At 25.6% G+C, this 16,299-nt stretch overlaps 2 protein-coding genes across 3 annotated transcripts; one reads left to right on the forward strand and one right to left on the reverse strand.

Annotated features, from left to right (window-relative positions):
* Positions 1-332: 332 nt before the first annotated feature.
* LOC112637331 (mevalonate kinase-like) lies at positions 333-2,342 on the reverse strand. Of its 2 annotated transcripts, none has more exons than XM_025406775.1 (3): positions 2,266-2,342; positions 883-1,841; positions 333-737 (listed from the first exon to the last, which is right to left on the reverse strand). In XM_025406775.1, exons 2-3 carry the CDS (start codon positions 1,771-1,773, stop codon positions 474-476), a joined length of 1,155 nt encoding a protein of 384 aa, XP_025262560.1. In that variant the 5' UTR covers positions 1,774-1,841; positions 2,266-2,342; the 3' UTR covers positions 333-473. The 2 variants fall into 2 exon arrangements, with proteins under 2 accessions (XP_025262560.1, XP_025262559.1); XM_025406774.1 differs by having other exon boundaries at positions 334-737; positions 883-1,847; positions 2,266-2,341.
* Positions 2,343-9,498: 7,156 nt separating this feature from the next.
* Positions 9,499-15,678, forward strand: LOC105250298 (cytochrome P450 4C1). The gene is made up of 11 exons (XM_025406742.1): positions 9,499-9,603; positions 10,387-10,567; positions 10,749-10,858; positions 12,204-12,294; positions 12,832-13,026; positions 13,458-13,524; positions 13,703-13,829; positions 13,960-14,041; positions 14,130-14,242; positions 14,382-14,619; positions 15,185-15,678. Exons 2-11 carry the CDS (start codon positions 10,396-10,398, stop codon positions 15,523-15,525), a joined length of 1,536 nt encoding a protein of 511 aa, XP_025262527.1. The 5' UTR covers positions 9,499-9,603; positions 10,387-10,395; the 3' UTR covers positions 15,526-15,678.
* Positions 15,679-16,299: the final 621 nt, after the last annotated feature.

Here is a 16,299-nt window from a genome sequence, read left to right on the forward strand (position 1 = left end):
AATCAAAATATACACAGCTATTTATTAACAAAATCAAAAGAGTATATTCACTATAATATTCACTATAAATCACACAAAATCAAAGGAGTACATTCACTATAATATTCAATATTCACTATAATAATGAAATTTATAAAATGAAATGATAATCTTCTACATTATCGAATCGATCTATATTATCGAAAATCATCAAATAAAGTGGCACATAAAAAATTAATCGTTTTGACAAAGTTTACAATAAAAATATTTACAGTAACTCTTCGCTTATAACTTCATAATTTAACATGATATCATTGAAAGAAGAGAAATTAAGGAACAGAAAATATATAAAATTGTGTATTGTTTTTCCTTCCTCGATTATAAAATATAATTATAATATTATAACATTCATAATTTCACTACATTGTTTTTGCTAAATTATTAAGATTTAATTAATCAGATTATGCAATTATTTATGTGCAATTTTAATGTATCTAGTCAAGTCGCACTCCCGTGCAAGATATTGTAACAACTTCGCCAAAAAAATCTTCATCCCCCAAGCACCTTTTAAGATTATATACTTTATCATTGTTTTCTGCATGATAATTCGGCGGTAATAGAATTATTACATTCCTAGCTCCATCTCCTGTGAGTTTTCCCCTGAATCCACAAGATTCTGCAATTGTACAAATCAAATCGATATTCGAATGCGATAAATCCAACTGACGCAGCAAATTTTGATTCGAGGACAATTTCGCCTGCAAAGCATTAAGAAATTTAAATAAAAAAACAACATAATTTCCATTTATGAATAATGATGTATTCGAGATTATTATAAATGCAAAAATAATTGCATCAAACTATACAACGAAATAATTCGCAATGAAATGAAACAAGACTCACCTGTAGATCACATAATGATTGTAAATTCGTGTTTGTTTTCTGATCCCTGATCTTACGGAGTATTTCAACAACCTCTTTCGATATGTAATCGATCTGGTCTAAAAGAACATTGGTGGCGATGCCATCTTTATATTTCCTTTTGGCCAATTGTTTTATTTGTTGCCTCTTATTTTGGCTAAAATTTGCATCAACCAGCAAAATATACATTTGTGGCGTATTTATCATTTCACTCTGGGCGTCTAGCGGTTCTCTACATTGATATGCTATTACACGACCGTGTGTGCACACCATGTGATCCTGCTTGAACACATAATTCTGTATATCTTCCTCAGAGGACATCACGTATGCCGAAATTCGTTCCAATTCTTCCGGAGTAAATCCATTGTGGTCACCTTTCTGTAGACACGACCAATGTAAAAAGCACGCCGCGAGACATGTCGCGAACGACGTCGAACTGCCAAGATCAGCGTTCATCTTTAATTCCGTGGACAAGTGTACGCGGAAAGGTTGTATATCGAGTTCTTCCTTTCGAGCGATAATCAATAGGAGAAAAAAGAAAATTTGTAAGCTAAATCTCTGCTCATATGTGCTCCATAAACCGTTGAAAGTGATAAAATATCCCACTTCTTCAAGGAATTGGATATAATTACTGATTATAATATTATAATTTTCGCGGGAAGTAAAGTTTACAATCATTTGTAAAGGTATGTCTAACGACATATTGACATGGGGGAATTCTATCTTAATCATTCCTGACTCTAGAGGTAGTTGGCGGAATTTGAGCGTGGTACGAAGACCTAAGCTGGCCGCCACAACTTGTTTTCCATACATCACCGTATGCTCTCCGCATAAGATAATCCTACCCGGTGCTGAAATTTTGAATGTAATCATACTTTCTGCGTGCCAAAATCTCTTCTTCGTTGAAAGATCGATGTAGCGTTGATTATAAAATTTTTAATCTGCAACTTTTAGAAATAGATATTAGAAAATGTATTTTTATGTATACAATTTGAAAAGAGGTCATCGAATATTTGAAAATATTTGTTCGTTTTATATAAGTTGAAGCGTAACGTCAGATATGTAATAAAATTAGATAACAAAAATAACGTGTCACTAATATATTATCGAATTATATCGATGCAAAGCAAGAAAAATCCATTTATAAGAATCTACTTATAAGAATTAATATCCAATCGGATATTAATTCTTTCCAATTGTTTTTATTCTCTGCGAACTAAAATCTTCTGAATCCTCTGTCACAATTCATGTTTGCTTCTTCTACCAAGATTCCACACAAGTTGGAGAATACAATATATTTACTATTAAACTATTAAAATTATTTATCATAGAAACAGAGAAGCCACAAATTATTTAAGACGTTACCGGTAGGTTTTGATGTTGTTCAAGCCGCGTTTCGATTATGACTGATTTTGTCTCGTGAAATTCTCAAGCAAGCGCTCCGAATATGCGAACCAAAATATTGACAAGGTCGAAGTTTTTAAAGAAGAATTATACTAAATGTATTTACTTTTTTCACATAATCTGACATCATATATTATTTGCAATGTTAGACTCAAACAAATTGTCAAATAATATATAAATTGCATTGATACAATTTATCTAGTTTTTTATTGTCGCAGTTTTACACACAATATACATATATATATATATATATATATATATATATATATATATCCATAGATTAAGATGTATTATAAAAGATAATATTAGTTGTATTTTGAATTATATTGTTTACTTGTTTAATATAATTATATATTATATATTATATTGTATATATATATTACAATTTTTTCACAGATCGTAACATATAATATGAATTCTTCTAATTGCTAATCATCAAAATCATTGTGAGTATCCTTCTGCAGATGTGAACCAATGTTGAAAGCATGCCGCGACACATATCGCGAACAATGTCGAACTGCCAAAATTAGCGTTGATTCATAATTGTGTAGCCGAGCGCACGTGAAAAGATTTTATATCGAATTGCTCTTGATGAGCAATGTAAAGAAACAGGCAAAGAAATTTTGCAAACTATATCTCTGCTCATATGCGCTCCATAAAGCGTTTAAGGTGATAAAATATTGCACATGCTTATGCAATACAATATCTTCAATCAGAGGAAGAAAATTATCAGTAAAAAAGAAATTTAGAATTAATTTCAAAGATAAATTCAATGATAGGTTTACATCAGGGAACTCAATCTTAATAATGTTTCTTAGATCATCAATTAATTCAACGAATTTAAGAGTGGTACGAAGATCTAAACTGGTTGCCACAACATGTTTTCCGTACATCATCACGTGTTCTCCACATAACATCATTTTACATAGTGCGGAAACTTGAAATGTATTCTCATGTTATACCACTCTATGCGTCTCGGTCCTGACTGATTTTATTTCAACAATAATAATGTTTTCAAGGCCCGAACTTTAATATCGATGTTAAAGTTTCTTAATGCTTTCATCAAAAGTCATTCAAACGTATATGTAAATATATTTATATATATTTGTAAATAATCAGAAAATAATTAAATGTATCATTTTTTATTAAAATTATCTCATTCGCATTGACATAATGTACGTGATATTTAAGCAATATTACAATATATGCACACAATATCTATTACAAATAAAAATTTACTTTAACTTTGTTAATCAATATGAATGATAAAGATAATCGAAAATGCATTACCTACATTATTCAAACTACATGGTTTAACTATATTGTTAGTACTTAATCATATAATTTTGATGTAAATGATAAATAGCGTTATGTTTGTTATTTTACAGATCGCATTTGTACATACATAAAGCTTAACACTCAATAATACGTATCACGGTACGGAGCAGGATGTAATTTTACCTCTTTCTATTTACATTTTAAAAAATAGATAAATTTTCAATATATAAAACTGAAAACAGAAATGAAAAAAAGGTGATTAATATTTTTTTCTTTATCTCTATTTATTGTACAATTCTAATTTTCTTATAATAATACATAAAAGTATTTTATGTCATAGCAAAATAGTCATTTTCCATATTATTGCAGAACGCATTATTATTAAAAATCGCAAAATCGAAATTTTCTATTGCTTTTTAATTCTTATATAATTAATAAATTATTCACATATTAATATATATTTATATATTTTATATATTTATATATAATTAATATTTATATTTATATATTGTTAATTATCTATAATTATATAAATTATATAATTATATTTTATATAAATTTATAATACATGTATTTATAATTATATTTATACATATATATACATATATATATGTATAATTGTGATAATATATATGTACATATAATTATTCATATAATTATATATATATATATATATATAATTGTTACTGATATATAATGATAAATTATGATTTTAAATATATTAAAAAATTTATAAATTATAAATTTATAATAAGATATAAATAATTCATATATTTATTCGAAACTTTATCACTATTGCGATTTCTGTTGTTTTACTAAATCCGTGTTAAGTAATAATAAAGAAATAGATAATTTTTTTTAGCAATTTATTAAAATAAGCTTCTTATTATCATTTTATGAGCTTATTAGCTCTTTTCATATGTCATATTTATTGGACAGTGATAAAATATATCGAAAATGGTCTCTTTTATTATTATGGATTAATAATATAATAAATACATGTATAACCAATCTATATGTGTCTAAAATTAAATCATATATAATAATTGATCATAAATATAAAATGTATTTTATAATTTGCTTTCACGAACTACATAACATTGTTATTTGTTAAAAAATGGAAAATGAGTCGAAAAACCTTAAACTACGCAGCAGAGAAAATATAGTCACGCGCATTATTAACCGTACAGCTATGAACATTATCCGCTTAAAAAACAATATCAAATGAATTTTATTTCATGAATTCTATTTTACTAATTCTTTATTAATTATTACGAAAAAAATAATTTAGTACTAATCTAGTACTAATTGATCCACTTTTTATTCAGTAATAGCATTATGTAATTTATAAACGAATTATGAATCCTATGTATATCTATTAATTTGCGAACTGAAAAAGACTGCGGTATGTTTTATCGCCTCGCATTATTATCTTGGCAACATCTTTGTTCAATTTGCACTTTCGAAATAAAGGGATAGCATACGAAAGAAGAAACTAATATCGACGTATTCGACATATTTTAGAATATTCAATTAGTCCTCATTTTGAACTTCGTAATTTAATACGGTGTCAATCACAAACAACAAACTTTAAATAAAAGAATATGTTAAACAAAAGTGCATGTTGTTCTTTGAAACAGTACTTGAATTAGTAATTGCGCCACAATTTTGTTTACATTTATTGTTAGCTATTGTTATTATTTATTTATTTATATAATTATAAATCGATAAATTTAATATTAATCCTCAATTCTTATTTCGTCACAACTTATGCTAGTTATCGTAACAGGAAAATTGGACTCTAGGTGTGCGGAAATATTACCAATTTCTTCTTCTGAAATACCCGGTCGTAGCAAAATATATGCAAATTTCCTTTCACCAATACCTGTAAGTTTTCCCACGTAACCATAAACGTATGCAATATCGGAAATATCATTCAATTTTTCATTCGACAAATTTAACTCAGATAGCACATGTTGATTCATTTGAATGTAATTCTATAAAGTATTAAAATATATAAATTAAAAAACAATACTGCATTTGTATCGGATAATTATATTTGCACATCTTTTAGATGATATTACACAAAAACATTATACAACGAAGTAATATTGTCGCTTGTAAAGAAGTGAAAAAAATATACCTGTAATATATCGAACTGATCATCTAATGCTAACTTTGTTGAAATATTATTTGATATTTCATCTATTGCAGCCAAATAGCGATCGATAATCTCGGGATGTAAATGTTTTATTTGTGCCACATATTCTATTTGTTTGTACTTATTCTGGCAAACAGTCGAATCGATCAAAAGAATTCTCTTTTCTGGCGTTAATAAAGAGGATCTATTGTAAGCTAAGTAGTTAAGCAATTGACACCTTGCAGCTATGTTACTGTTTAAACATACAGAAATGTCCATTATATACTTAACGTTACATATAGGTTTCCTGCATTCCACGGCAGATGTCCCAATTAGTAGTAATTCATCAAAACTAAATTCATTATGATCACCTCTCTGTAGACGCGACCAATGTAGAAAGCATGCCGCGACACATACCGCGAACGATGTCGTGCTGCCAAGACCAGCGTTCATCGGTATTTCCGTCTTCACGTATACGCAAAAAGATCTTATATCGAGTTGCTCTCGATGAACGATATTAAAAAGTGAGACAAAAAACATTTGTAAACTAAATCTTTGCTCATATGTACTCTACATACCGTTGGCGGTAATAAAGTACTGCACATATTTAAACAAGCGGACACTATTCGTGCCAATAATATCATAATTATGGAGGAAATTTTTAACTAATTCCAAAGGTAAATTCAATGATAAACCAACATCAGGGAATTCTATCTTACAAATGTCTCTTAATAATTTATATTTAATTAATTCGGCGAATTTAAGCGTAGTACGATGATTTAAATTGGTCATCCCAAAGTTTTTTCCATATATCGCTGCATACTCTCCGCTTAAGATAATTCTACCCGGTGCGGAAATCTTAAATTCAATCAACCTTTTTATGAACAAGAACATTTGCTTTTTCAAAGAAATGAAAGTTGCAAACAGTATCGTTCAACAGTAGAACGCAGAAAAGTAAATTTGCGTGCCTTCTATTTATTAAAACCATGCAAAATGTATTTGCTACGTAAGATGTATTCATAAGTATTCATATGACGAAGATATGATATATTTGTCGCTCCTTATCACTCTGCACAAATGTATAATATGAGTTACAGATTTATAACAAAAAGAAATTCGTCATCAATACTTATTATCAAATTGATATACTTACACAAGGAATATATTTAATCAAATTCTCGATTTTCTGCTCTTCCTTTATCAGCAGATTAATCGTAATTGATTTCTTCTTCCCAAGGTTTCATATAAATCGGAATGATACATTTTCATCTATTGAATCCTTATCATAGACCAAATAAAATAGTTACTGACAATAAAAATTTGAAACGTTCGTTCTCGCGCAAGATAACGTTTATAATTTCTTGTTGTATACGTTTCGATCGTTTTTGATTTTTCCTAAATATAATAAAAATGCCTCGAAATCATAATTCTAAATATGAACTTCAATGTCAAATTTTCTCAATATTTTCATAAGAAATTATTAAAACAGACATAATTATAAAAATAATACATTACTTTCAATGTTATGAACAAATTGTCATTATCTTACTGTATTTAAAATAATATTTCATATATAGCAATTTTACAATATGCACGACTTTTGCATATATACATGTAAATATGTTTAAGTACATGCATGTAATATTTTATACGGAAAAAATAAAAAAATATGTGTATATACACAATATATACACAAATACTGTTTATTGAATTATGTCATTTAATTTTATTTCATTTTATAATTTTACCGCAAAAACTTAACTATGCTATTTTTATTGTTTTATATAGATTGCGTTGCATCAAATTTAATATAATTAATTAAATAAGATGTAATATTAACTTCAATGTCTCAAAAGATAATTCGAAATGGTTTTATTTTTTTTTTCTGTTGACCTTTGTTACGAAATCTTACTCTCATAAAACTAAAGATAAAAACAAGAATGTGCAATACCGACCGTTTAAGGTGATAAAACATTGCACGTGTCTCTAAAGAACAGAATAGAAACATCGATAACTAAATTAAAATTCTCGTCGGAAATGAAGTTTGCAATCATTTGTAAAGATATGTCTAACGATATATGGACATCAGGAAATTCTATCTTAATGATTTTTGACTCTAGAGATAGTTGGTGGAATTTGAGCGTGATACGAAGATCTATTCCGCTCGCTATAATATGTTTACCATATATTGCCAAAGATTTTCCGTATAAAATAACTCTGTCTGGTGCAGAAACTTTAAATTCAATCTTTTCTAATTTTTTAGCTTCGTCCATTTTTTCTTATGAATAAAAATCTCTACTCTCCAAAAAGATCAATAAGTATTAAATAATTAGTCGTAAGAGATAAACCTGAATATTGGAGTTCTTCTATTGAGATTTATCAGAATTATAATAATATTTATTATTAATTATAATAATATTATAATAATATTTATGTAACATGAAGAAAGTTACCGAGACCGTAGACCATAGATATTTATCGCTCCTTTTCCATTTTATATAAATAGAAATGCGTTGGCTATGTGTGACAAAAATAATTTCTTTAATGTCGAATTTGTATTCTACTCAAAAAATACACTTATAATTTAATCAGATTTCCATTCTCTTCGTTTTTACGTTGTTTTTTGTTGTTAACAGAAATCATAAATTGCCATTGTTCCTACTTTTATGCTTTACATACAAAAAAAGTTTATTAATAGATTTTAATTGTAACTATTAAAATTTTATAACACATATGGGCAAAGCGAAAAAAAAAATATGAAAATGATACGACATTCGTTTTCGCACAAAACATTCTTTATATTTCGAGTCGTACAATTTCAATCCTAAAAAAATTACGTTTTCAAAAGAAGGTAAAAAAAAGAAGTCGAGTCATCTCAGTAGTAAAACATTATTGTATAAAACTATTTTACAAAAAATGATTTTAATAAAAAATTGCTGTATTAAAAAAAATTGTGTAAAATAGTTGTCATAACAATCTACAAAAATTAATGATATATTTAAATAGAAAATTACGTCGAGAATAAAATATTTATTTCAAGATTTATAAATTTGACATTGACTAAAGCATTTTTAGTTTTTTAAGATATAAAATTAATAATTAATTTAAAAAATTTTTAAAAGTCAGATTTTGAGCAATATTTAAAAAATTTGAGCAATAATTAAATTTATTAATCTCAAAATATATCCGATTTATTAGCTATTGACGAAGCTGAGGTCATAGTCTAGTTTCTCGTTAAAAACATTATCTTTTACATATACTATATTTAAATCAGATTGATATATTTTGCATCTCATTGTTATAAATAAAAGATCAGTTTACAATACACTATTTTTTTACATATGTAGAAATGTTTCAGACAATCACAAAGAGAATGTAATTTAATCAAAATAAATATAATTTATACATAATCTCAAAATAATAAATATAATTTTAATCTCAAAATAATAAATATAATTTATACATAATCTCAAAATAAATATAATTTTATACATTACATTGTAAATGTTTATATATTACGGGATCAAGTGCGCAAAAGCAAAAAACACTTGCGTAATAAGAATGCGTAATAACATAGAAAATATAATACTGACATAACGTTTGTATAAACACACAGTATTAGTTTCCTCTTAGATCTTGAGCTAAAAAGAAGTACAGACTTATAATCTTTTGCTTTAAAAAAATTCTTTATAAGATTCTTTTTTTTTCTAGAAAGGTATTCTATTCTCTTTCGTTCTCTTTTCTTCGATTATCTTTTTGTATTTAATTACATTATATTTATATAAAGCTTAATAAATTGTGATTAATTGTGAAACGATATCTGCTATGAGTATCAAATATTTTGACCACATATTATTGATTCAATATTAAGTGCTGCGATAGTAAGTATCGAAATCTTATTATTTCTCATATTATTATCATATACTTGAGATTTATATTTTGTTTTTTATTTTTTTAAAAACACAAAGTAAGTTGTGCATAGTTAAAATATGATTTAATAAAAAACTCATTAAAAAAAGAACGAATATTTTATGGTGAAATGTTTTTTTTCATTGTCTTGATTTTTTCAAATTAAGCGTATTATATAAAAATATAGCAAATAATTAAGTAATACTTAATATATCGTTAAAATAAGATTCAATATCGTTAAAAAAACAAAAATTATTATTATTACAATTAAGCAATAAAATTTTTTAAGAATATTATTGAAATACGATAAAGAAATGGAATATAAACAATTTATTGCGGTTTTCGTAAATCTCTCTTTCCAAGAAACGTAAATTCCATGTTTGAAAGAGTTAAAATATTAACGGAAAGATTCTCATTGATATTGATTTTATATTCGAGTTTGTGCAATGATATATATTTATATACTAACCGTCTTGATATCAGTAAAGTGCGAATATCAATTTAAAAATGTAACTGTACATAATATGAAATTTATATACTAATCGTCATGATATCATCAATAATGCATTTTTAATAAATACTCTCGGTTAGGTAAAAAATAAATATAATAATAATGATAAATTAAATAATAATGATATAATCATGTTAATGATATCTTTGTCAATGTATATGAATTCCAATGTGAATCTATTTAAAAAAATAATAATTTATATATTTATACATATTCATAACTTAAACTATTCAACATATTACAGGTGACGAAAATGGACTTAATCTCTTTAATAATATGCACCCTATTTGTTGTTTTAATAATCCCCACAATTATATCGACATCATATCATCAATATATTCTTCGACGAAAACTCAAAAACATTCCTGTATGTGGCAGATTTCCTTTTGGCGTGACATTTGAATTATTAAAACTGACAAATTATGGTAAAGAACTTTATAAATAAGATTGTTTTTATGTTTTGATAGATATCATTTATATATTTTTACCAAAAAAATTTGAAACAACACACATTTGATACTCGTCATTTATTTTAGATTAGTGTAATATGTAAATAATCAGTATAAAAATAAAAATTAATACTAAATCTGATTATATGCTTTACAGAACGAATACAATGGTTTATACAACGTATGCTTCAATATAAAGAAGGAATTTTCGTATATTGGATAGGCATGAATCCATTCATTAATCTCTATAAACCTGAATTATTAGAAGTAAGAGTAAAAAGTATCTTTCTAAAAATATCAGTTATTACATTTTTTGTAATGATAAATCTATAAATACATGATAATTTGTTATTGAGAGAAAGTGAAACTACTTGCAATAGAGTAAATTTTTATAAATGCTTTATTAAATATTATGTTATATTAATATTAAATAATACAATTATTATTAAAAAATTTCACAATATATTTATACGGAGAAAATAAATTTTCTCAGTTATTAGTGACATAATTGATACAATTGCATACATATTAAAAATAGTTAAATTGCTATTATAATGAATTATTTAATATTATAACAAAATTTTTTTTCTTTATAATAAAAAAAATTTTTTTTACTAAATATTTATTTTAAAATATGGATCTGCAATTGAAAATAATCTATTTCTAGTATATGATTTTCCTATTTATTATTTTGATGATTGTAAAATAGAAAATAATATGTTCATTATATGTATATTTATTTGTTCATTATATGTATATTTTTATTTGTAATAATATGTTCATTTCAGTGAAACAATTGTTTGTGTGCGTGCGTGTGTGCATATGTGTGTGTGTGTGTGTCGTATTCTGTGTCACTGTTTATGTAATAACAGGTCAAAATTTGCTATAGATGTATATATATGTATAAGAAAATATCATCATAATGTACGCTGACTCAGTATACTTTTCTTTTTACATAAGAGATACCAAAGTTCATTAAGTTAGTTTTTAATGTATAATAAAATATTATTATATAACTGTACACTGACTCAGCATACATACTTTTTTTTCTATAAGAGATACAAAGATACATTAAGTTAGTTTTTAGATAACAGTGCTAAAAATATGAATCAAGACTACCTGTATTAAATAGAAAATTTGTTATTAGACTAAGAAATAATGCATGCATCTATTTTATTTGTCTTTTATTTTACTGGCATTATCAATTTCTTTGATTTTTTTAGCAATTTAGGCATTATCAATTTCTTTGATATTTTTAGCACTGTTATCTAAAAACTAACTTAATGAATCTTTGTATCTGTTATGTCTTTATTATGTCTTTCGAGAAAGATAGTTCAAGTCAAAATTAAATTTTCAAGTTAATGTCCCTTTAGCAATCTAATCTCAATTATCAGTTATATCTTTAAAATATTATATAGAATGTTTCTTAATCTAATGATACATCGAGAAAAACATTATTGAATAACAAAAAGAATTGAATATACAAATTTTTTACATACGAAGCTGTTTCTAAAAGAAATTAAAAATTTCAAGAAAAAACATTTTATATACAATAATATAATAAATGATAAATTATTAAACGGTTCCATTATTTTTAAATTTATTTTCATAGATTATTATGCCTAGCACAGTAAATATCAAGAAAGGACATCCATATGAATTGACGGAATCTTGGTTAGGCAAAGGACTTCTAACTTCTACAGGTAAATCCATAATCTTTTTCTATCTATTTTTCATAGAATATTTTTAATATCTAGTTAAACATGAAAAGTAATTCGAATTTATATTATATTATGCATTTTTGATGTATGATTATTCTCAAAAAGATTTTAAATAAACTAAAAATACGAAAAAAACTAAGAGACGAAAAAGTAAAATTTTACTCTAATACTACTATGTAAATTTGTATATATGTATATCTTGATAAAAAAAAGAAAACACATTTTTTCTCACATCCATATCTCCAATTATTTATGTAATTTATGTGACTGAATTTATGTTAATATTAATTATTCAAATTGGCAAGCTTCATTAACATTACTAAGTTGTGCAATTTTTCTTATCCGAGATTATAAATATTCACTGGCGAGATGCAAAAAAGATAAATAACGAAATAAGAAAACCCATAATAATATAATAATATATATTTTCATTTTTACTTATTTACAAATATGTATGCGTATATCTGGCATATGATATTTTTAATAAATAAATGTACTGTTCGACACTATTTTTCACAGGAAAACAATGGTTCCATGATAGAAAGTTGATCGGGCCAACGTTCCATTTTAGTATATTAGATCAGTTTGCCGTGGTTATGTCCGAAAAAGCAGAAATCTTGATAAAATGTCTCGAGAAGGAGATAGCAAAGAATCCAGAGAAGGCTATCGATATTTTTCCTTTCGCTAATAATGCTGCTCTCGATGTTATATGTGGTAATAAATAAATAAATAAATATATATATATATATATATATCTTATTATTATAATATGTATAATATTTCTTTTGAACATAAAAGAGTTTCATTAATATATGCTGTAGTAGGAAGCTAACTAAAACTAAGTAGGAAGCTATTAATTGAACTAAAAGCTAGGATATGAATAAAGACTTGTCAAGTACTAAATTTTAATTTTATTAAATCGATAAATTCATTCATTGTAATAATAAGTTGATTGCTTATTTATTCATTTATTTTTCTATTAAAACAACGGTTAAATATGTTTATTAGAAAAAGAGATTAATTTATTTTAACATTAAATTTTGATAATTATAAATATAAATTTCATTTCTTTTTTGGAACAAGCAGTGGTAGAATACTTTGAGAGATTTATGAGTTAATAAATTCATTAAGTTATTATTTTGCAGAAACGGCAATGGGTGTGGATGTACATGCTCAAGAAGAGGAAACCAAGTATACTGCTATGATACATAGGTTCGAAAAATCATGAGTTATAAGTTAATTTATTAATAATAAAATATAATAATTGACAACATTACTGACTTATTAAGAAAATTTTCTAATAATTAATAACATATTTTATAATTAATTCATAAACATAATAATATAAATATGCTATCATGTAGGTTTGACGTTTTAATCATATTTTTAGAAGTTCGGAATTAATTGTAGAGCGATTCTATCGACCATGGCTTTGGCCAGATTGGCTCTACAATTTAGTGTCTCAAGGAAAAGAATATAAATCAGTGATTAATATAATCCATAAGTTTACAGGAGAGGTACGCGCAAGAAAAACAACACTAACGATGTATTAAGATATCGGCAGAATTATATTAAATTAATTATTAAATCTATTTTTTTTCCTTGTTCAGATGAATCCATCAAATTTACAAAAGAATTAAATTTCAGGTAATACGTAAGAAAAAGATTACACGACAATCGCAAAACAGTTTTACCAAAACGGAAAGTGAAAATGATGAACTTGATATAAGTGATTATAAAATTATAATTATACATATACATATGTTCTAAGCTGGTGTAAATTTTTGAAATATTCTTATGAAATTTTGTTTTATTAGCCAAGCGGAAGAGGAAAGCTTTTTTGGATTTATTACTAGATCAGAATGAGAAGGATGAAGCTCCGTTAACCGATGATGAATTGCGGGCGCAAGTCGATACATTCATGTTCGAGGTAAGAGAAAAAATCTTTGAAATTAAAATCGAAACTCTTTCTTATCAGGTGTTATAATTTAATTACAAATGAGTGTTATAAAATAGTAAGAATATACATATAATGATATATAAAATAGTAAGATTATATAATGATATAGGGTCACGACACAACTGCGGTTGCGATAACTTGGACGCTCTTTCTTTTGGGCAATAATCTAGAGCATCAAGAAAAAGTTCATGAAGAACTCGATGAAATTTTCAAAGATTCAGAAACACCAGCTACCATAAAGGAACTGTCGCAATTAAAATACCTCGATAGGGTCATAAAGGAAACTCTCAGAATATATCCAAGTGTACCCATAATCACAAGAAAATTAGCAGAAGATGTAAAAATGGGTATAAGACTTTATTTTTATTAATATTAAGATAAAGGAAAACTCTTAAGATATTCATATTAATTTGTAAATTTGTAAAATTTATTATTATTAAACTATACTTTCAATTACAAAATGAAGATAATATATTTCTATTGAGACAAGTATCATTTTTTATTTATTAGAAACTAAATAAATACAACAAAAGATCAATGAGTTAAAAATCTGCTTTAAATTAAAGTCTTTAATTTGCGACAAAATTCAAAAAATAATAAAATAATAGTATAAAATTTTATTTATCATTTATGCCGCATGTTTTAAATTCTTCAAAAAAATACCTTTACATAATAGATATTCTTATTTCAATAGAATTATTATCACATACAGATTATATGTTGTAGATTTAACAATATATGTTGTGGATTTTACATAAAAGTGTCAATTTTTATATGGATTACGAAAGTATAATTTTTTTACTGCAAAACCAATTACATATATATATATATATTATTAACATAAAATTTTATGATAATTTTATGATAAGTGTGAGAAGGGAACGAAATACAGCCAATAATATTTTTTTTTAGGTGATTATACGCTCCCAAAAGGTATTACAGTTCTTCTGGCAATTGTATTAGTGCATTTAAATCCGGAAGTTTGGCCAGATCCAAAAAAGTTCGATCCTGATCGCTTTCTTCCGGAAAATTCAAAACACAGAAATCCGTGTGCCTACATTCCATTTAGCGCCGGACCAAGAAACTGCATCGGCCAGAAATTTGCTTTACTCGAAGAGAAAACAATGTTAACAGCTATTCTAAGAAAGTGGAGAATAAAAAGTGTAAAAAAGCCAGATGCAGTTGAATACGAGGCTACTATTATTTTCCGACCAAGCGAAGAAATATGCATCCATTTCACGCCAAAGAAATAATTAATTTATTAGCAAATATTCATGTTTATCTTTATCGTAATATTTATTATCTTTCTCGAATTTTAAAATATGAATATTTCCTCGTTGTTTTTATTGTAGATATAGCATGCTATTGTACACTGCATTTTAATAAATAGATTGAGATATACGTTATATGAGATATATATTTTAACATCACGAAACATCCAGCAAATATGTAAATTACTATTATATAATTAAAATTTAAAGGATTATAAATAATTTGTGAACATTTATTTCGCAAATGTTGTTTTAATAGCAAAATATTAATATATGTAAAAATGTTGTTTACATATATATATGTAAATATATATATATATGTAAATATATATATATATATATATATATATATATATATATATACACATGTGTATGTGTGTGTGTGTATATTTTATATAAATAAAAGCAGCATATAAACGCACATATTTAAATTGATATAATAATTATGACTGATGAAATTTAAATTTAATATATATAAAAATTTTCTTAGGATTAGTTTCTGAATCCCATTTTCATTTTCTCATTCTCTATCTGTTTTGTAGTTTATGTATTATCTACGTCTGCGCCTAGCCAGCCCACCGGTATTGGGCAAATGTAATAAAAAAATTATATAATAACTAACATTAATTATTATCAAATTCATAAAAAGAAATTTTGCGCTCATTTAGCAAAAAGAATTTTGTTTGTATTGTCTTCAGAGTGTGTCTCTCTCTCTCTGAAGAAAACACAATTTCTTACATTCTAAATTTTGCAAAA

The sequence above is a fragment of the Camponotus floridanus genome, unplaced genomic scaffold (assembly GCF_003227725.1).
Source record: "Camponotus floridanus strain SB8 unplaced genomic scaffold, Cflo_v7.5 scaffold152, whole genome shotgun sequence".
Lineage (NCBI taxonomy): Eukaryota > Metazoa > Arthropoda > Insecta > Hymenoptera > Formicidae > Camponotus > Camponotus floridanus.